General features: G+C 33.8%; 5 protein-coding genes across 8 annotated transcripts; 4 read left to right on the top strand and 1 right to left on the bottom strand.

The window, feature by feature from the left end:
* The first annotated feature begins 901 nt into the window (after positions 1-901).
* On the top strand, positions 902-3,425 carry LOC107919464 (quinone oxidoreductase-like protein 2 homolog). Its single transcript, XM_041109849.1, has 6 exons — positions 902-1,288; positions 1,364-1,472; positions 1,710-1,801; positions 2,074-2,332; positions 2,705-2,848; positions 3,330-3,425. The coding sequence occupies exons 1-6, from the start codon at positions 954-956 to the stop codon at positions 3,423-3,425; spliced, it is 1,035 nt and encodes a 344-aa protein (XP_040965783.1). The 5' UTR covers positions 902-953.
* Positions 3,426-4,737: 1,312 nt separating this feature from the next.
* LOC121225518 (uncharacterized) lies at positions 4,738-5,600 on the top strand. Its single transcript, XM_041109848.1, has 2 exons — positions 4,738-4,997; positions 5,084-5,600. Exons 1-2 carry the CDS (start codon positions 4,854-4,856, stop codon positions 5,525-5,527), a joined length of 588 nt encoding a protein of 195 aa, XP_040965782.1. The 5' UTR covers positions 4,738-4,853; the 3' UTR covers positions 5,528-5,600.
* LOC107920827 (G-type lectin S-receptor-like serine/threonine-protein kinase SD2-5) lies at positions 5,543-8,278 on the bottom strand. Its single transcript, XM_016850693.2, has one exon. It carries the CDS (start codon positions 8,083-8,085, stop codon positions 5,653-5,655), a length of 2,433 nt encoding a protein of 810 aa, XP_016706182.1. The 5' UTR covers positions 8,086-8,278; the 3' UTR covers positions 5,543-5,652.
* A 1,122-nt stretch (positions 8,279-9,400) lies between these two features.
* LOC107920700 (cytochrome b-c1 complex subunit 8) lies at positions 9,401-11,379 on the top strand. Its single transcript, XM_016850523.2, has 2 exons — positions 9,401-9,735; positions 11,111-11,379. Exons 1-2 carry the CDS (start codon positions 9,566-9,568, stop codon positions 11,157-11,159), a joined length of 219 nt encoding a protein of 72 aa, XP_016706012.1. The 5' UTR covers positions 9,401-9,565; the 3' UTR covers positions 11,160-11,379.
* A 5,046-nt stretch (positions 11,380-16,425) lies between these two features.
* On the top strand, positions 16,426-19,994 carry LOC121225516 (protein NETWORKED 4B). 4 transcript variants are annotated; one of them, XM_041109846.1, is made up of 4 exons: positions 16,426-16,627; positions 17,836-17,951; positions 18,357-19,325; positions 19,419-19,994. In XM_041109846.1, the coding sequence occupies exons 2-4, from the start codon at positions 17,843-17,845 to the stop codon at positions 19,718-19,720; spliced, it is 1,380 nt and encodes a 459-aa protein (XP_040965780.1). In that variant the 5' UTR covers positions 16,426-16,627; positions 17,836-17,842; the 3' UTR covers positions 19,721-19,994. The 4 variants fall into 4 exon arrangements, with proteins under 4 accessions (XP_040965780.1, XP_040965778.1, XP_040965781.1 ...); XM_041109847.1 differs by lacking the exon at positions 16,426-16,627 and adding an exon at positions 16,653-16,888; XM_041109844.1 differs by having other exon boundaries at positions 18,357-19,994.
* The last annotated feature ends 204 nt before the right edge of the window (positions 19,995-20,198 follow it).

Here is a 20,198-nt window from a genome sequence, read left to right as displayed (position 1 = left end):
CAATTTCGACAAAAGTACATAGCAATCCCTACATTATATTACAAATCACATTTTAGTCCTTTTATTGAAAAATAGATAGATTAGTCTTTTACATATACGAAGAAGTAAAATGATTCTATTAGATAACATTATCAACAAGCGTTGAGTGCAATAGTGTGATTATTGTATTTTCAGGAGTTCAAATATTGAAGATGACATTATTGATAATAATTACCACATGTTTCGAATATAAACCCTAGTATATATATAAATATTTTCATATAATTTTGGTATAAGAAAATATCTGGGTAAACAACCCAATTATTGCCTCTTTTCTTTTTTTATCACTCAATTATCATTTTTTTAATTTAGTCACCCAATTATTCGAGATTTAGCCATTAAACCTCTAAAGGAAGGGTGACGTGGTGGTTAAAAATCTGTATAATAAAAAATTTAGCCCTAAACTTTTACATATTATATCAATTTAGTAATAATTTTAAAATTTTAACCCTCATAACTTACAAATAATTTTAATTTCATCCTTAAAATCTTTATCATGAAAAAAATCAGCTTACCATCCATGAACCACTGTCCATCTCATATTCATCAAGACAAGCATGCCACTCCAATTTTTTTTTTTTTTGTTCGTAGATTATTAATAACCATTTTGCTTATTTATTTAAGTATATAGGGATTAATTTGCCATTATTTTTCAATAGAGAGAGTAAAATGTAGTCTAAGGTGTAGTACAAGGACTGTTATGGTACTATCAACAATTTTTTTTGCATTGGCACAATTCCTGATATACCGAGGTTGATGGCGATGAGATAGATACTAATTGGATTCAGTGGAGATACTTTTGGAGTATTTTATTTACTTCATTGTGTTCATAAAATATTTCCCCTTTTTTTCAACCCTGTTGTCAGAGTCTTTGTAGGAACCAAAATACCTGTAATAAACAGAAAAAAGAAAAAATGGAAGCTCTGTTGTGCAAGAGATTGGGTGATCCAACATCCTCATTTGAGTCGCCTATTGAGTTAAGCAGGAACCATCCAATCCCCGAGTTGGACTCACCCACAGCAGTGAGAATCAAAGTTAAGGCCACCAGCTTGAACTACGGTACTTACCTTCAGATACAAGGCAAGTACCAGGAGAAGCATCCCTTGCCTTTCATCCCAGGCTCTGATTATGCCGGCATTGTTAATGCTGTTGGCCCTTCCGTCAGCAAGTTCAAGGTTGGAGACTACGTCTGTGCCTTTTCCCCTGTAGGCTCCTATGCCACCTTCATCGTCCAAGACCAATCCCAACTGTCAGTCTCGGCCCTTCTCGGCTTCATTTCTAATTTGAAAAAGAAAATGGTTAATTAATGTTGATTGCTGATTAGGTTTGAAGTGCCGAAAGGGTGTGATCTGGTGGCTGCTGCTGGACTCCCTATTGCCTTTGTGACCTCGCATTTAACTCTTGTTCATAGGGCTAACTTGACATCTTCTCAGGCATGTCCCCCTTTTTCTTGCTTTTGGTTAGTTAGTTATTGAGTTAATTAGTTCAATGCTTGTAATGATTTTGATTGAAACTATAGATATGTTATAACTTAAAGAAGTCATGGGATTTATTGTTGAAAGAGATAGTTCAGTGCTTGTAATGATTGATTTTGATTGAGGCTATAATGTAACTGTAACTTGAAAAAGAATTCTGGGTTTTACTGCTAAAGGAGATAGCAACTATTGCAGGTATTGCTGGTTCTTGGTGCTGCAGGAGGCGTTGGCCTTGCTGCTGTTCAAATTGGCAAGATTTGCGGTGCAGTTGTCATTGCTGTTGCCAGGTGCCTTTTTCTCTTTTTTTCTCCCTTAGATTATTAGCTTCATTGGTATCTGTTGAGAGATAGGACCCCCATAAATATTTTGTAGTGCTTGAGTAAGCAGAACCATGGCAAACTGAAGAGTTTGCACGTGGTTTGACTTGATCCCTAACCCAATGGCATAGAGGTTATTGACGGAGGAGCATGCTATCGCTCAAGTTAATGTGCTTCGGCTTGGCTGGGAGCCTTGCGGATTTATAGGCCAAGGGTATATCAAAACTGCATATTTTTTTCAGGGGAGCTGAGAAGGTGCAGTTGTTAAAGTCCTTGGGTGTTGATCATGTGGTAGACTTGATGAATCAAAATGTAACCGCAAGTGTAAAGGAGTTCCTCAAGTCAAGGAACCTCAAAGGGGTTGACGTTCTCTATGATCCTGTTGGTGGCAACCTTGCTAAAGAAACTATGAAGCTCTTGAATTGGGGTGCTCAGATTCTTGTCATTGGATTCGCCAGTGGTGAAATTCCTATCATCCCAACTAATATCATTCTTGTTAAGGTACTTCACCTTTTCTCTTCTTTCTCAAATTGATGCATCATATTCCAAATGCTTAATATTTGGTACCCAGGTTTGACACTTTTTTCTAATGTGTTACTTTTTGGTCCAATGTGGTACCTTTATTACGGAATGGTATAGTAACGAGGAAGATAGGTCTGCTAATGTTTAGGCAAGGCATGTCACCTGTTTTCTTAAATGTTTACCTGTGTCTGATACTTATTCAGACGCGAGTACCAGCAATGAGTCTATAGCTTTAATGCAGCAGATCTCGGTGGCAAATGTGTTAAACGAGATAGTTGTACAATCCAGGAACTCATCAATTGTTGCTTGTCTTGAATAGCCTGCTCAAGCGTCTATCTTATTCTTCTGCAGAATTGGACAGTCCATGGGTTCTATTGGGGTAGCTATATAATACATCAACCGGCTATGCTTGAGGATTCGGTCCGGGACTTATTCTCCTGGATGGAAAAGGGCTTGATTACCGTTCACGTTTCTCATACTTACAGTCTATCAGAGGTGAGGGGCTCCCACCGGTCTTCTCCTTTTCCTCCTTTATGAATTATTCTTTCGTTCTTTGGTGAAAGAAGCTGACACTAGCTGAGTTGCACGTAGTGACTAACTTAGAGCCTTGGGACCAACCAAGTACTATTTATCACATTAGAGTTACATCCTGATCCAAGTGAAGTATCATTCATTTGTGTTCATTTTTGGGGCAGATGGAATTATGTTGTTTCCAGTGTCCTAATCTAAGTTACTCGGATTCAGGTGCGAGTATCATACACTAATTTGTGCCCAACACGGTATCATTATGGGACACAAATACTTCAACAAAAATGAAGAGTCTGAGTAACATAGATCGTGATGATTTCTCGAAATTATTTTGAACCAAACATCACCAAGAAAATATGCATTTACTAGTGTTCCAAGAGGCGTAGTTTCGAGTATTCTACTTTGGGGTCGAAATATCAAAAGCTTATGGATTACTTGTGTATGACAGGCCAACCTTGCATTCTCAGCAATCAAAGATAGAAAAGCAATGGGAAAAGTTATGATTGTATTTGATGATATGGGAAATGCAAGTTCTAAGCTTTAAGTGATTTACATACTCAACCATCAATGATTGTATTAAGCTTAGAAATCCCAGTAAGAAAGATTTATGCAAGCTTATTTTAATGATACTATTAATTGTTTTCTAGATATAATTATGCCGGAGTAAATATTAATACATTTTGTTGTCATCATATATTATAAATTCATTATATATATAAGGTGTTCCGATAATTATCATGGGGCTCAGTTAGTTTTACAATTAAATTCATCCCGAAACTCAATATAAAAAAAGTTGTCAATTTCGAAAATGAACAACTAAAGACAATTAATCATAACATTTATGTTTATTTGTCAATTGTACATAATTTTGATTGGTATAAATAATAATTTTTATGTATTTTGTGTAAATATTGTGGGTTAAATTTGTTAAATCAGGACTAAATTAATAGAATATATAAATTTTGACGGCTAAATTTGTTATTTATCAATAAAAAATATGTACAATTAATAAAAAAAATATTAATGTTGTTACTAATTGGCCTTAGTTGTTCATATTCGAAATTAATAGTGATTAAATTGGTTTAATTTTTTTGAAAGGGGCCAATTTACTCGATAGCAAAATTGAGAGGGATCTGATAGGTTCTTTTACTAATTTTTTTCCATCCCAAATCTAATGTACATATCAAAATTAGTCCCTTTACTTTTGAATTAGTCCCTAATCTAACTTATTTGTCAATTGTACATAATTTTGATTGGTATAAATAACAAATTTAGTGCTTGAAATTTATGTATTTTGTGTGATCGTTGAGAGAATGTGTAAATATTGTGGGTTAAATTTGTTGAATCAAGACTAAATTGATAGAATATATAAATTTTGAGGGCTAAATTTGTTATTTTATCAATAAAAAATATGTACAATTAATTGTGATTAATTGTCCTTAGTTGCTCATTTTCGAAATTGATAGTGATTAAATTGCTTTATTTTTTTTTTGAAAGGGACCAATTTCTCAATATCAAAATTGGGAGGGCTCTTAAAGGTTTTTTTACTAATTTTTTCCATCCCTAATCTAATGTACTTATCAAAATTAGTCCTTCTACTTTTGAATTTTAAAATTCAAGTCAACTATTAATACTGTTAAATTTATTTTGTTAAATTTATTTCATACCAACAAATTTAATGGTGTTGAAAATTTTACTTAAAATTTGAAATTTGAAAACTAAGGCTAAAGTTGTAGAAATAAAAATACAGGGACTAAATTTAAAATTTATGAAGAATATAGGGATCTAAGACATATTTAACCTAATTGACAAAATCTTTATTTCCCAGATAAAACAAAGACTATTCTGATTGGCCAAGAATCCGACATGACATAAGTGGAGATTACATATATCATCCAACGTGGCAATAACCATCACCAATAAATAATAATAAAGAAAAAGTTTCCCTAATCAGGTCACCTTTGATTCATCAATGGCGGTCTCTACACCATCCGCAGTCTCTTACCTTACAAGAATCGAGCACACCAATCTGTTTCCTTCCAAAAAACTCCAATTTAACCCCTTTTCTCCCGCCAAAAAGCCATTAACAGTCGTCTCCATGGCTCCCAAAAAGAAGGTACCCCCTGCTTGGTTCCCAAGAAAAAAAAGAAAGAAAATTTTCCATCAATTCTTTTTTATTTGCTTTTATTTATTCATTTTCAGGTAAACAAATACGACTCAGAATGGGAAAAACAATGGTTCGGAGCTGGGATTTTTTACGAAGGAAGTGAAGAAATTGAAGTGGATGTGTTCAAGAAACTTGAGAAGAGAAAAGTTCTAAGCAACGTTGAAAAAGCTGGGCTTTTATCGAAGGCTGAGGAGCTTGGTTTCACCCTTTCATCGATAGAGAAACTCGGTGTTTTCTCTAAAGCAGAGGAGCTTGGGTTGCTCAGCTTGTTGGAGAAGGTGGCCGGTGTATCGCCTTCGACGTTGGCTTCTGCTGCACTCCCGGCTTTAGTGGCGGCGTTGGCAGCGATTGTGATCATACCTGATGATTCGGTGGGGTTAGTGGCGCTGCAAGCGGTGGTTGCTGGAGCCCTTGTCGTCGGTGCTGCTGGTTTGTTTGTGGGGTCGGTTGTATTGGGTGGTTTACAAGAAGCTGATTAATGTTCATATTTGTCCTTTTTTTTTTTGTAATTTTATTTACTAAGCTGATTAAGAGTTTCCATACCTTAACTTACATCCTACCTTGATGAAATATATTTGAAGGTTTATGTCCATCTCCATGATCATCACCTTGGCCCAGATAACATTGAGGGTAGAACTGTTGAAGCAAAGGTCTCCATAGCTTCATGTGTTAATCCATTTAAAAAGTCTTCTTCATTCATGTTACCTACAACATCAACTGAGCCCTCAAAAAGCTTCACAACTATGGACATAGAAGGCCTCCTGACATATTCAGTTTGTAAACACCATGCGGCAACCTTCATCATCTCTACAACTTCTGCTGCATTCGACAGCATATCATCGCTGCACTTGTCGACTAAATCCATAAGTTGCCCCATTTCTTGCTTTCTCCTAAAAAGTCCGACTAAATGTCTATCTTCCTCTTGTTGAGAGCTGTCAAAGTTTTGACGCCCACACAGAATTTCCAAGACTACTATACCAAAGCTATAGACATCTACTTTCTCAGTTATGACCGAGCTTAACCATTCAGGAGCCATGTAACCAGGGGTTCCCCTCATAGTTGTTACAACTCGACTTTGGTCTCTTCCAATTAGCTTAGATAACCCGAAATCTGAAACTTTAGCATTAAAATTCTCATCTAAAAGAATATTCTGAGATTTGATGTCCAAGTGAAGTATCTTTTGGTTGCATTCTTCATGAAGATAGGCCAATCCCTTGGCTATATCTAGAATTATCTTCTTTCTAATTTGCCATCCAAGAGCAGGTTCTTGGTTTTTGTTGAAGATCCATTGATCTAGGGAGCCATTTGCCATGTACTCGTAAACTAAAAGCCTATTGGAATTTTCAGCACAAAATCCAACCAAAGTTACCAAATTGAAATGGTGGATGCTTCCAATTGTCTGAACTTCAGCTGTGAAGGACTTGTTAACTGGACCGAAACCAACAAGATGCTTCACCGCAACTTCAGAACCTGAAGGTAGGATTCCACGAAAAACAGACCCAAATCCACCTTCGCCAAGCTTGTTGCTGAAGTTGTTGGTGACGTTCTTCAACTCTTCGTAAGAGAATCTAGTTGGCATTCCCAGCATGTTGTCTAGATAATCTTCCTCATATTCTTGGAAACCATTTTTAAATCTTAGAAAAAGGAAAGAGAAGATTAGAAACACACCAAAGATGGTTCCAAGAAGTGAGCCCACAATAACTGTTGTATTTTGCCTTTTCCTTTGAGGGAAATTGGGTGATGAAGGATTCCTGCTAGGGCTCTGTGAAAATATTGGAGAACTTTGCACCTTTATAAAAGTTGTGGCAGAATCAAAACCTTCTTTCTTCTCAATGGAGAACACTTGAGATAGAAGAAGGCATTTGTTCCTTCCATTATACAAGATAGCTTTGCAAGAACAATTCTGTAAACAGGCTTCCTTACAATCTTCTAATTGTAATGTCTTGGAGGATAAGATATAATCCAAGTATCGAATTTTGATTCTTCGGAGCTCGAGAAAACTGTGATAAAGAGATAGCTCACAAGAGATTGGTGAAATTGCATGACATCCATCATCTGCTGTAAAATTATTTGGCTTAAAATAAGCTGTTTCGTTATCACTTGCATCATCAGGGCAACTGCATCCCGTTCCTGAACAAACGCCATATCTTCCACATGCCAATGGATAACTGCATCGGTCAATGTCGAGCATATCAGTCCCCACCCACTTCAATCCTTGTTCTTTGAACTCATATGCCTTCAAGTGGCCATCACTTCCCAACTGTATAAAATTAGCTGAGGCTGCCATTATCAAACTCCCGAAGCCTCCAGTCTGGAATTCAGCATAGGATTGATCTTCGGAGACAAACGATCTGTAATACATTTGAGAAGGATCTGAATCTATATAAGCAGTGAATACACCATCAATGATACCAAATGCAAACAAACCTTCACTAGAATCGAATGGCGATACACTTGACCTCAACTTCTGCCCTGATGCTAACTTTTGACCAAGAACTAAAACATCCGTAGGGTGGTCAAATGACTGCCAAACCGTGAGGTTGGTTTTGTCTAACAACTTGAGGTTTCCCTCAGAACCCAGGGTTAACCTTGAAATGGACTTGCTTGCAGTGCTTGGGGACCAAACCAAAGTATCATTAGCATCTTTCAAGATAAGTTGGCCTTGAGAAGTAAGCTCCAACAGTGCTTGAATCTCAACTGGATTGTTCCGATTAGCGGCCCATACCACTTGTGGAGAAAATCTAGAATTGCCATCAGAACTGGTCTTGAAGATGGAGACAACAATTAGGCAGTTGTCACCCTCAAAGCTGCATTGGAAACCAAAGACAAACTTCCCATTAACAAGGATCGGCCTCACACCGGCTGATTCCCAGAAACTAAAGTCGGATGAAGGAGTGTTTCTCCATGAATTCGGGCCATTAACAAATGATGGATAATCTATGATTTCAGCGTCAACAAGATATGACGATGGAATGAGGAGGAGAATCAAAAGTGTGATCATTTGAAAGTAGCTGCTGACATTCGTCTTCATGGTCATTGCAAAGTAAGACAGGCAATGGCTTTGCAGGGAAGAACAAATTAGCTGCAACAATGACAAACTAAAGAATCCATGCTATCATATTGGTGGAAAAAGATTCATTATTGTTCTTTTAAGAAATCACCAAGAAAAGAGGTGCGGTGGTGGGGGTGAGGGAAAGAACACTTGAATACTTGATGCGCAAATGGGTTACTTTTACTCAACCACGTACTCAATCAACCCTTCAAATAGAGTATATAGATATAAATGTATGTATAATATATATATATATATATATATATATATTAACCATGGCTAAAGTGTGTATAGGTCAGCAAAACACGCTTATGGAACTTTAACTTAATGAGACCTTGAAAAGTTCAAATTTCCCTATGCATGAGTAATAATTTCCCATAAGAAATCTAGATTATCAGTTCAATAATTGCGATCACGAATATACTGATGGATTATAATTGAAATTTCTCCTTTAATTTATAACTTTAATAAAAGAAAGAGATAAAAAAATATTTAGTCCTATTTTTTCATATTAGTCCCTAAATTTGATATCCTTTTTCAATTTAGTCCCTAAACTTGATAACATGGCATTTAACATTATGACACATCCTCACTTGGTAATTTAAAAATATTATATAAAATCTACATATATATATATATTTTTTAAAATTAGGTAATCATACTTTAATGGAATCCAAGTGCAAGGATTAAATTAGGAAATACTGTCAAATTCTAAAACTAAACGTGGACAAAAAAAAATTCAAAGACCAAAATTAAAAAATTATGGTAAAAAGACCTCTTTTAATACCAATTTAACCCCTGTCATTTTTTAAAGTGAGAAATTAAAGGACAACTAGTCTCGATCTTAATGATTTTTGTCAATTGTACATAATTTTGATTGGTATAATAAGAAATTTAGCTATAAAAGTTTAGACATTTTGTTTATATAGCCCCGATTTAACAAATTTAGCCTACAACATTTGTGTAAATGTGTAAATGTTGAGGCTAAATGTGTTGAACTTTTTAGAACTAAGACCAAATTAACATGTAAATGTTAATAACTAAATTTGTTGTTATACCAATAAAAAAGATATACAACTAACGGAAAACAATAACACCATGATCAATTATCCTTAATTGCTAAACTTTCAAAATTAACACAGAATAAATTGCTCCAATTTTTTTATAGGGACCAATTTGCTCAATTTCAAAATTAAAAGGACTGAAAAAATTTTTATAAAAAAATTACCAAAGTAACTAATTTTTTTTTATCCAAAAAATCAGCAACAACGTTATAAAACAGCGGCCTTAGTTTAGGTTTGGACCCAAAGACCAAAGCCCATGATTTGTTTGGTTAATTAACCAAGTCCAAGAACAAGCAGGCACCGCACGCCTTTACAAGTTTTCCCTAGAATTTATTGAGAACCATTGGACTTTTGCATTCGATCAAATCATAATCGAATAGTGAAATTACTTTGAGAGGAAAATGGGGAAACAGCCGGTGAAGATGAGGGCGGTGGTATACGCTTTGTCGCCGTTTCAACAGAAGATTATGAGTGGGCTGTGGAAGGATCTGCCGGGCAAGATCTCTCACAAGGTTTCCGAGAATTGGATCAGCGCTACTCTTCTCCTTACTCCTCTCGTTGGAACCTACGCGTAATTTCCCTTTTTCTATTGATATTGAGTGAATACTACCGTAATATAATCATTCTCCCTTTTTTCAATTAAAATTTAGGGTTTTTTACATATCTTTCGTTTTGTTTAATTTCACTTAGGGTTCATTTCATCAAATCGCTTTATGGATCTGTCATCTATCTATTAGTTTTATGGATTTCTTTGATGATTTCGCCTCTCATGATTTCTTATATTTGAAATTCGATCATACCCATTGCTATTATTCATGAAAAAAGGAAGTCGTAGTTAAATATGAACCTGTTGATGCATTCCTTGGCCTGTGAACCTGTATGGCCCTAGGCAGAGCCGAGGCACACCAGTGGTAGCATGCTCCCCTATATGCCGTTGGTCATCGGGTCTTACTCTGTGAATCCACTAGGGCTTTTGAATAAATCAACCCTGATAAGGGATAATACTAGATATGTTGAGGGTTCGTAATGCTCAACAAACCTATTTATAGAAGAATATAACTATCAACTTAATGTTCTTTCTATTTGGTTTAGTCCCAACGCTGTCTAGCTAGTTAGTTTATTTATATATGTAGAAGATTGTCTCTATTCTTGTTCGACTAACATCCGGAGTCAGTACAAAGTCTAATTTTGGACTTCTGATTTTAGGGTTTTATTTGATGGAGAAGATAACTAGACTTTGTTGCTTGGTTTGCTTCTCATTTGGTTTAGGGTTTAGACTTTGGACAGGAGAAGAGTTAGATGGGGTATACTGAGTTTCTACCCAAGCAGATGCCATTGCTCTTGTTTTTGGAACTTGGGAACATGCCTTTTGTACACAACTTTGGCAGTTTCCATTGAAATATGTTTTTCACGCCTAAGGTGTTAACTGCTTTTACATTCTTTGGCTGTTGGTCAGGATGATGTAACTGTAGATATATCTAATTTAACTGCAATAAAAAGTTATTTCTAACTTAGTCCTTGCTACTAATTATAGTAAATAATTGTTTATATTTGAGGCATTGATCTCTTCAAACTAAAGAAAGAAGAAAGAAATGGTTTTAGAGCTGTTGTTTCAGAGTGGAGCAATAACTTTCTAGTTTGTTGTTTCTAATTCCATCTGCATTAGTTGGAACGTGTCTGCAAGCATGGGATGACATCTTGTTATAGTTTGTAGGGACCATTCTGTCTTCTCCAGTAGTATGGAATGGATTGCTCTTGCTTATGCATGGCAACAGTTTTGGCATCATTTTACATGTATTCTCTGCATGACCTGAGAATACTTAATGATGATTGTTGAGCTCCGTTGGAGTCGACTTACATGCATAGCGTTCACATTTTGTTAATCACAATAACTGCTTTCACGTATCTTCTCAGTCAATTTACATGTTTTATGCAACTGGGTGCAGATATGTCCAGAACTTCAAAGAAAAGGAGAAATTGGAACACAGGTATTAAAAACCTCAGGAAGCATCCCTTTTATCGGAGTAACTCTGAGCTTTTATGTTTTAGATGCAAATTTATTGTGGTTCGATCCAATGATGAATCATGTTTTTTGTTTGGGATCTGATTAGTATCTTACCGTTTGAGTTGGTGTTTTGTTATTCATATGGAATAAATGAATTTGGAACAGTGTCTCCATTTTCGGTAAAATAAATTTGTTGATTCGCCCTTTCAATTGTGTGCATATTGTATCCAGTCTGACCATCTTTCTGTTTGGTAGAAAGAAAAGTGAGAAGAAAGGAAGGAAACATTTTTAATCTATCGATTGTGGTAAACCTTAAGATAGGTTATGGATATCAATGTTTTCTATATTCATGTCAGTTTTTTATTGATATTCGGATTCAGGTGAGGGTTTTGAATTTTTTAAAAGTTTTTCATAATGAAATACATGGGTAAAGAGACCTCTCATGTCCTTCTCAATTTTAAATTTGGGCAATCAAGGATGACATTAATTTTTTCAGTCAATTGTATATAATTTTGATTGGTATAATAACAAATTTAGCTGTTGATGTTTGCATAATTTGTCAATTTGATTTAGATTTTAAAAAACCAACTAATTTAGTTTTACCATTTACACATTTTATGTAAATGTTTAGGCTACATTTGATAAATTATTATCAGTTTGTGTAATCTGGGTTAAATTTATTACTATATCAATTAAAATTATGTACAGTTGATTAAAAGTACTCATGTCGTGATTAACTATCTTTAATTGTTCACTTTTGAATTGAAATGTTTAAATTGGTCCATTTTTTTAGTAGGGGATAAGTTGTTTAATTAATTTGTTTAATTTTGAAATTAAGTTAAACATAACAATGTTATGAACTATGTTAAAAAACTTTTGTGCGATTCTTTTAGTAGAATATATATTTAGTTTACAAACCAATGTATATATGGCTGAAAATGCAAGTGATAAAGATTAGGGTAGGGTGTTTATCAAAAAGGAAGGCAGGCCATGAAAGCCAACAATCAAAAGGCTAGAAGCTGAAAATTGGATTGGACATTGAAGCCTTCCATGCACTAAATGTTAAAGCTACTGATTTGGAAATTATTCAAGCCAATTGCTTTCATTTTTCAACCGTAAAGAGGATCTTAATTGGTAATCCTAAGAAAGCATTTGATGTGAGACTGGCAACTGGGTGAGGTTGCTTGTCAGTCGGGTTTTGTAACACCAATATTTATTACATGTCACATCTATTTTATATATATAAAATAATTCTTACATTTTATTGTAAGGGTATTATAATGTATAAAAAAAATTTATAAAGTGATTAAGTAATATTGTTATTGATATAAGAGGATATAAATTTAAGCACGTTGAAGTACGATTATCTTCTTATCTAAGAATTAAGAAGAGATTATACCTAATTTTAGATATTGTATGAAAAAATTATGATGTTGTTCGTATCAATTCGTGGGTTTCGACATCTTGCTGGTGGACCATGTTGCATGTTTCATTTGCTCAATTTGAGGTGTACGTATATAATACGTTGTGAAGTGTGCAGCAAAGAAAGGAGTGAAGCCATGTTTGGTTGTATCCATGAGTGCGAGACAGTGCTACTTTTGCAATTTGCAATTTCTTTTCTGATGGTGGCAACTTGATGAATTTTAAATGGATCCACTTTGACTGAAGAACAATTGTTTTTTTGAAAAATGTACCTGTTGATTGCATAACAACATTCAAGAGCGATTTCGAAGGGGAAGGTAGAAGCGTTGTGATTCAGTAGTCCCTAAAATGAAAAATTATACTTCACTCCTCTTAAAATTATTAAATAATAAATTTATATAAGACAAAATTACACTGTCCTCAAAATGAAAAAATATATATTTAATTCTTTTCAAAAATAATTTAATCATAAAGTAATATACGATAAATTATATATTGACCTCTCAAAAGTTTATGATTCAATCCCGATCTCTTTTAAAAAATTTTCTAGATTTGCTCTTGACAACATTGTATTCATCTTTCAAAGTTTTGACATGAACCGAATAATTTTGCTGCAAATAAGCAAGATTGGATAAATTTGTTGAATAAAATTAGTGTATGAAGTCTTGGACTTAATCTAAAATTCGTACTAGGTTTTTTAAAACTAAAACAAAGTAAGTAATTTCGACTCAAGAGAAGTCCACAATAAAAAAACATAATACTACATCAATTCTGGCCTAAGCATCTTTTCTTTTATCAATTTTACTAGTATTTTATTTCTAAATGATCCTTGTATCCTTGCCCTATAAACCACAAGTCAACAAAAGTGACCCAAGAAACATAACTATTGCTACCTTGTAATTTGGCGGTAGTAATAGCATGTGAACCAAAGAAATCATTGCATAAGACATCAGAGAAAATCTAAGAGAAGAAAGTGGGAAAAAAAGTGCTCACACGTTAGAACATTAGAGAGGCAAAAAGTTATGGGTAGTGTGTGTGAGTCACATGCACGACTTTCAACGAGGAGGTTTGGCCAAATAAGTCGATTGAGTTGGACTTTCTAACGGTATTAAGCGGTGAGAGTAAATAGGTTTTGATTCCATATTAATTGAGGAAAAAAAAAGGTTGAAAGAAAGAGATGAGAAGTTTGCTTGCTGCTGTGAGAGTGAAAAAAGAAGAAGAAGAAAAAGCGAAATAATCTTTACTATTCTCTCAAGCAATAATGAGATTTTATATAATTGTACAAATAAAAATGAAAGATTAAGATTACACCCTCAATTATACAAAATTTACAACCTATATAGATCCTAATTGCATGTTTGTCAATCGTTGAGTTCATGTACTATGAAACACTAAGATTATGTCTATTACAATAATCCTCGTGTTGCTAGTTGTCCTCTAGTTAGTAGGCTTGATAAGTCATAGTGTCCTTTAGGCATGTCTTCAATAGCTATGAGTGGTCATGTCTACTTGAGTAAATTCTGATAGTCTAAGTGAAGCTCACAAGTCATAAAGTTTGTGAAGCATGTTGCACAATGTGAGATATAACTCCTTAATAAGGTATAATCAATACAGTGAGATATCTATGGTGAGCAAAATGTGCTTTAGGTAAGATATGTTTCTAGCAAGGTATAACATGATACCATTTGCTTCTTGCCATCTCTTTGCTTTATATTATGCTTGCTTTGACTAGTTACTTTTATTATGTCACGTTTTCTAGCTCATTGAATTTAATTACACTCCAAAGAATATAATTTTACCGATGCCTAAAATTTAAGATTCGACTTTGGGGATTCTTTATTCTCTCTCACTCATATCTCGATTTTCAAGTCACGGTGTCATTTATTTCAATATATTGCTATTGGTAGCAAGAACGGAGCTAGAAAATTTTTTTTGGGAGGGGGTCAAAATTGAGTCACATATTTTAATGAGAGCTAAAATGTAATTTCACCATTTTATTAGCTTATAGCTTTATAATTTTTAAAGGATTAAATTAAAAATTCATCAATTGAAGAGCCTACTCTTTTTAACTATTATTTAGATTCTATTTTTTTAAAACCCTTTGAATTGAAAATCAATAATTTAGTCTATTTTTACGATATTACTTCTACTATTAAAATCATGGTTTTTATAAATTCGCTTTTAGATGATTTAATTTTATTATCCATGCTTATTAAACTTTTATTATTTAAAAAAATACATTTTTAAGGTAAACTATTTAAGGTGGGTTTGGATGGGCGATTGGGTGCGGTGCGTTTAACTTACTTTTTGTCTCACGCTACAGTATCGCTACAGTATCTAATCTCACTGTCACCGCTGTTTTTATACTAACCGCAGGTAAACACACTGTCTATCCAAACCCACTCTGAGGGTGAGTTTGGATGGGCGATGCGTTTACCTGCGGTTAGTGTAAAAACAGCGGTGGCGGTGAGATTAAATACTGTAGCGACACTGTAGCGTGAGACAAAAAGTAAGCCAAACATACCGCCCCGCACCCAATCGCTCATCCAAACCTACCCTTAATCTATCATTCAACTTTTAAAACATTTTCATTTTAATCATCCAAACAAAATTTATACAATTTTATTTTTATTAATTTTTTTTATTTTAATCATTCAAATATTAAAAATCTAACGACGGCGACGTTGTACTATTTGTTTGTAATAAAGTGAAGTTGAAAATTTGAAAGCAAAGGCTAGGATTCTAGTTGGATGGCGAGTGATGGGGATATTTGTCCATTTGCCCATTTACAGTTGTGATTATTATATTTCCAAATGCTAAATATCAAACACATGGGCCCTACATTTTCCCGCCTCTTTTCTAATCAACTTATTGGCTGGTGGGTTTGTTGGTTGAATATATTTTTCCAATTATTTTAGTCGCTATTACTTAATTCAATTTTATTTTTAAATATATAATTTTTTAAAAAAATTAATTGATGATATTTAATTTGCGATACTAAATTCAATTAAAAATTTTATAATCGTGTTAGATTGTAAAAGAATAAAACATCGTTGGCAGTATTTATCTCGTTTAAGAATTTAACTGAACTTTAAATTTATTTTAAATTCATTATGGCTATTCGATATTGTAAGTTCTCGAATCCCAAAAAAGTAATTGGTCTTATTGTAAAGTTATATTATAATCCTTAAATAATACTTGTTCGACAAATTAATAATTAGGAATCTGTATTAAATCGAAATAAATTTAGAGAACATTTACGCGTGGTAAGAGCTAAACCCAAAATAATATGAGTGGGTACTCACATATGAGATTTATGTATGAAACTCGAACTTACTTAAAATCTTAACTTTTGTTAGTAATGACAAAACTTCATTAACTACTTTCTTTTAATATTAGGTGGAGAGATATAAGTAACACAGTTTAAACCAATATCAAACGAGCGTTTACTAAAAACTTTAATAATTGTAAATCAAGATAGTTTCGTTTAACTATTTACAGCATTAGAGTTAACCCAATAATTTATTATAATATCTATAAGTTTTTATCATATATGTTCTTTTTTTATACAATGCAAATAAAAAAATAATGCTTATCAACTATTTAAAATTTACTTTCTTCTGTGCTGACAATAATGTCGATATTAATCGAAACAAGATTCAATCCGCTATTATAATAATTGTTAGACAAAAGCAAAGCAAATAATAGTCTGTATATTATCAAAATTAATTATAGTCAAAGTTTTGAAATTTGGGGATGAAAGAGAGAGTGAAAGGAAAGGAAAGGAAGAGGGAAATTTGAAAAGTGAAGAAAAGGAAAATAAGAAAAGTCCAAACTCGCTTGCCTTTCAATTTTCAATTTCAATAGCCTTTGTTCCCTCTCACACCCTTCATCTCCTTGTCCTCTTTCTCCATTTTATCTTATTTATTTGTTTCTTTATAATTATAATTCTCTCAAAATTTATTCAAAAGCTATGTTCTAAGCCTATCTTTCACTTTTGCTCTGCTCTGCTCTTACTTTCATTCTTTTCACTAAGGTATCTATTCCCTATATGATACACTTATTAGTTTTCGTTTTTCTTTCTAATTGTAGTTTAGATTTCATGGTATTTGAGTTACTTCGATCGATTTTTATGGAAGTTAATATAGAGAATGCTGAAACAAAAACTGGGTTTCTCTTAGATTTCTTTTCTGTTTATTAACAAAATGATAAAGGCCATACTTGTTTGTTGGGGTTTATAATCGTTTCAGTTAAGCTAAAGTATAATCATCACTCGTCAGTACAAATCTTCTACGAGGTTCTAAGTTTTCACCTTATCTTAAATTGAAGTAGCTATATACAAATCCTTTATAGCCTTTTTTTTTTCTACGAAAATTTAAGTTTGTAATTTAGATTGCTTGTTGGGTTTCTAATTTACTATTGTGGGGGTGTTTTCTTCTAAACCCTTGAGCTTTTTGTTCATGTTTATATACCGTGGGCTATGGTCAGCTCAAGCATCTGTACTGTATTGTCTGCATTCTGCAATTTCCTTTTAGTGTTGCGAAAAAGAATACAGGATCTGATGTTTTGTGATGCTAACGAGTGTGCTCGATTTTTAATTTTCGTCGTTCTTTTGTTTTTATGGAGTATTCTTGCTACAATTTTTTGGAGTTTTTAGGTTGTCTATGTTAAGGTATGATCTTACATTTAAGGTGTGATGCTAAGGAGTGTGCTTGATTTCTAATTTTTGTTCTTCTTTTGTTTTCATGGAGTATTTTTGCTACAATGTTTCGGAGTTTCTAGGTTGTCTATGTTAAGGGATGATCTTACATTTAAGGTGTGATGCTAAGGAGTGCTCGTTGTTATTTTGTTTTTACTCTATTATTGAGCTTGGTTGTTTTTACGGAGTATTCTTGCTATAATGTTTCGGAGTTTCTATGTTGTCTACGTTAAGGTATGATCTTGCATTTAAGGTGCGATGCTAAGGAGTGTGCTCGATTTTTTATTTTCGTTGTTATTTTGATTTTACTCTCTTATTGAGCATGGTTGTTTTTATGGAGTGTTATTGCTATAATGTTTCGAAGTTTCTAAGGTGCCAACTTGCGTTTTTCTTCCTTATCGAGGCATTTTATGGTTTATCAGATGTGTTTGTTGTTTCAATAATGTGACACCAAGAACATAATTAATCTATCATCTTTTGGAATTGTTCTTCCCTGAGTTTATTTTTGGGAAATCTTATACAACGATGTTTATATTGTTTTGAAGACAAAAAATGGAAGTAGATATGATGAACAAAGTTGATTCAAAGAACTTGAAATCATGTTGGTGGGATAGTCATCTCAATCCTGAAAATTCTGAATGGCTAGCTGAAAATTCAAAAGGTAAAACAATTAACTTTTGAAGTTCTTGCATTTATGTTTTACAGGTAAAAGTATAATGGAGGCTTTTGTACCACGAGTTAGATTGCATTTTGTCCTTTCTATTGGAAAAATGGATAAATTAATTTTTGCATATTAGATAAAAAAAGTAAACTGATCCTTTTGTTAAAAATATCATCCATTTTTACTATTAAAATATGATCCTCCATGAGGAAGACGTGGCACGAAAAGGATCAATTTGTTTTTTAATCTAATGTATATGGACTAATTTACCTATTTTTTGAGTAAAAAGGGCAAATTGCAAATTGACTCCTAGGGGTCTTGGTACTTTTACCATGTTTCACCATTCTTGTTGTTATGGATTCTTGTTGGCATCTTGTAAATGATAAAATGATTCTTGACTTGCAGAAATGGACCTGAATGTTAAACAAATAGTGAAATTGGTGGAAGACAACAGTGAAGATGTGACTAAATCCAAGGTGATTGTCCAAGTTCAAGAACTCTACCGTATTTATCGAAATTTGGCCGAGCGGTATGATCATTTGACCGGGGAACTGCGTAAAACTCAAGGCCCTGATAGTGGTTTGGATCAAATCTCTCCAATGGTTACACCTGATAAGCCTGTTCAACAAGCTTCATCTTTCAGTTCTGTTGGTGGTAGTTCTGAGAAAGAAGGGACCGAATCGTCTTCGTTTTCATCAGATTCTGACTCTGAATCTTTCATCTCATCTGTCAACGTTTACTTGAGTTCGGCGATGGATACTGATAAGTCGAAGATGAGGGAAAACCGAAGGTATGAAGAATTGAATGAAAAGCTCACTAGGTATGAAGAAGAGTTAAGGGATTCGAACCTAAAACTCTTACTTGCAGAAGAAGAAATTGTGAAGTTGAATACAAAGCTCAAGAAGAGTGAGTCACTCGAATTGGAATTGCAAAAACAGATAATTGAGCTCGAAGCATGTTTTTCAAACTCGAACTCTGAAGTTATGAGGTTGATGGAGGAGCTTTCTACAAGTAAAGAAAATATCAAAGCATCAGAAGAAGAGATTGTAATGTTAAATGCACAAAATTTGAGGTACGAAAACGATCTATTGAACCGAGGTCACGAAGTTGAAGAACTAAAGGGTGCATTATGTGATGCTAGAGATAATTTCTCTATACAGAAAGCAAGCTTTCAATCAGAAATTTTTGGTTTGTTAGAAAAAGAGACTCTCTTAGAAGCAAGACTCAAGGAATGGGAATTACATGGAAGTGTATTGGAGGAAAAAATAAGGCAACGTGAGACCACAAATTCGGAAATCAAAAGCTTGCTTGTTGTACAAGAAACCAATTTACAAGGTCAGATCAATCAATTGAAGACAGAACTTAATGAGAAAGGTATACACATAGAAGCTTTGAATAAGAACCTTGACAAAATGAAATTGAAATATGATATGCTTATGACAGACAAAGATTGTGTTACTGCAACAGTAAACAATCTCGTGGCCGAGGTTCGTTCTCGTGATTTACAGATCAGACAAATGGAGGACCATTTACAACAATTAAGCAAGGAACATATGCAGCTAACAAAGAATCTAGAAGATGAGTTGAAATTGAAGATAAAGGACCTTGAGAAGGAAGTGGATAAGCAAAGGAACATGATCTTAGATGTGTCAGAAGAGAAAAGAGAGGTAATAAGACAGCTTACATTCAGTCTGGACCATTACAGGAGTGGTTATAAAGAGCTTCAGACATTCCTCAAGCACAAACGACAAGCGGTTATCGCTTTATGAGTTCGATTAAATATGAGTATCGGTATAGTTACTTGTCTGGATTGTCTTTTTCCCTTGATGTAATCTTTCGTTTAACTTGTTTTATGAACTTATTAGTACTTAAATTTGAGCTTCTGTGGGAAGTTTTGGGTGATATATTCGTATTTGCTTAGATAAACTTGAAGCTGTCATTAGACTATATATATATATATCTTTTGCATGTTATTGAACATCTGAACATTGCAATGGACAAATATGAACCATGTTTTCAATTTTAATCAAACAATGTACTATATATTTTGGTTTATGTTTCTATCGTTAGCTTGTAGATTCAGTTTGTACTGCAGGACAGTGAATGTGGATCATTCCTATAATAAAGATGTCTCATTCTCATTCCTAAGAGAGCCGATTGGTGGGTCGGTAATTGTATAATTAATCTATCTAGCTTTGTTCAAATTTTTCTATTCTAAATACCAGAATAAATTAAATAGGTTTTTAA

This window comes from Gossypium hirsutum, chromosome D13 (genome assembly GCF_007990345.1).
Source record: "Gossypium hirsutum isolate 1008001.06 chromosome D13, Gossypium_hirsutum_v2.1, whole genome shotgun sequence".
Classification (NCBI taxonomy): Eukaryota; Viridiplantae; Streptophyta; class Magnoliopsida; order Malvales; family Malvaceae; genus Gossypium; species Gossypium hirsutum.
The sequence above is the reverse complement of the archived record's forward strand: the minus strand, read 5'-3'. Positions and strand labels throughout refer to the sequence as shown.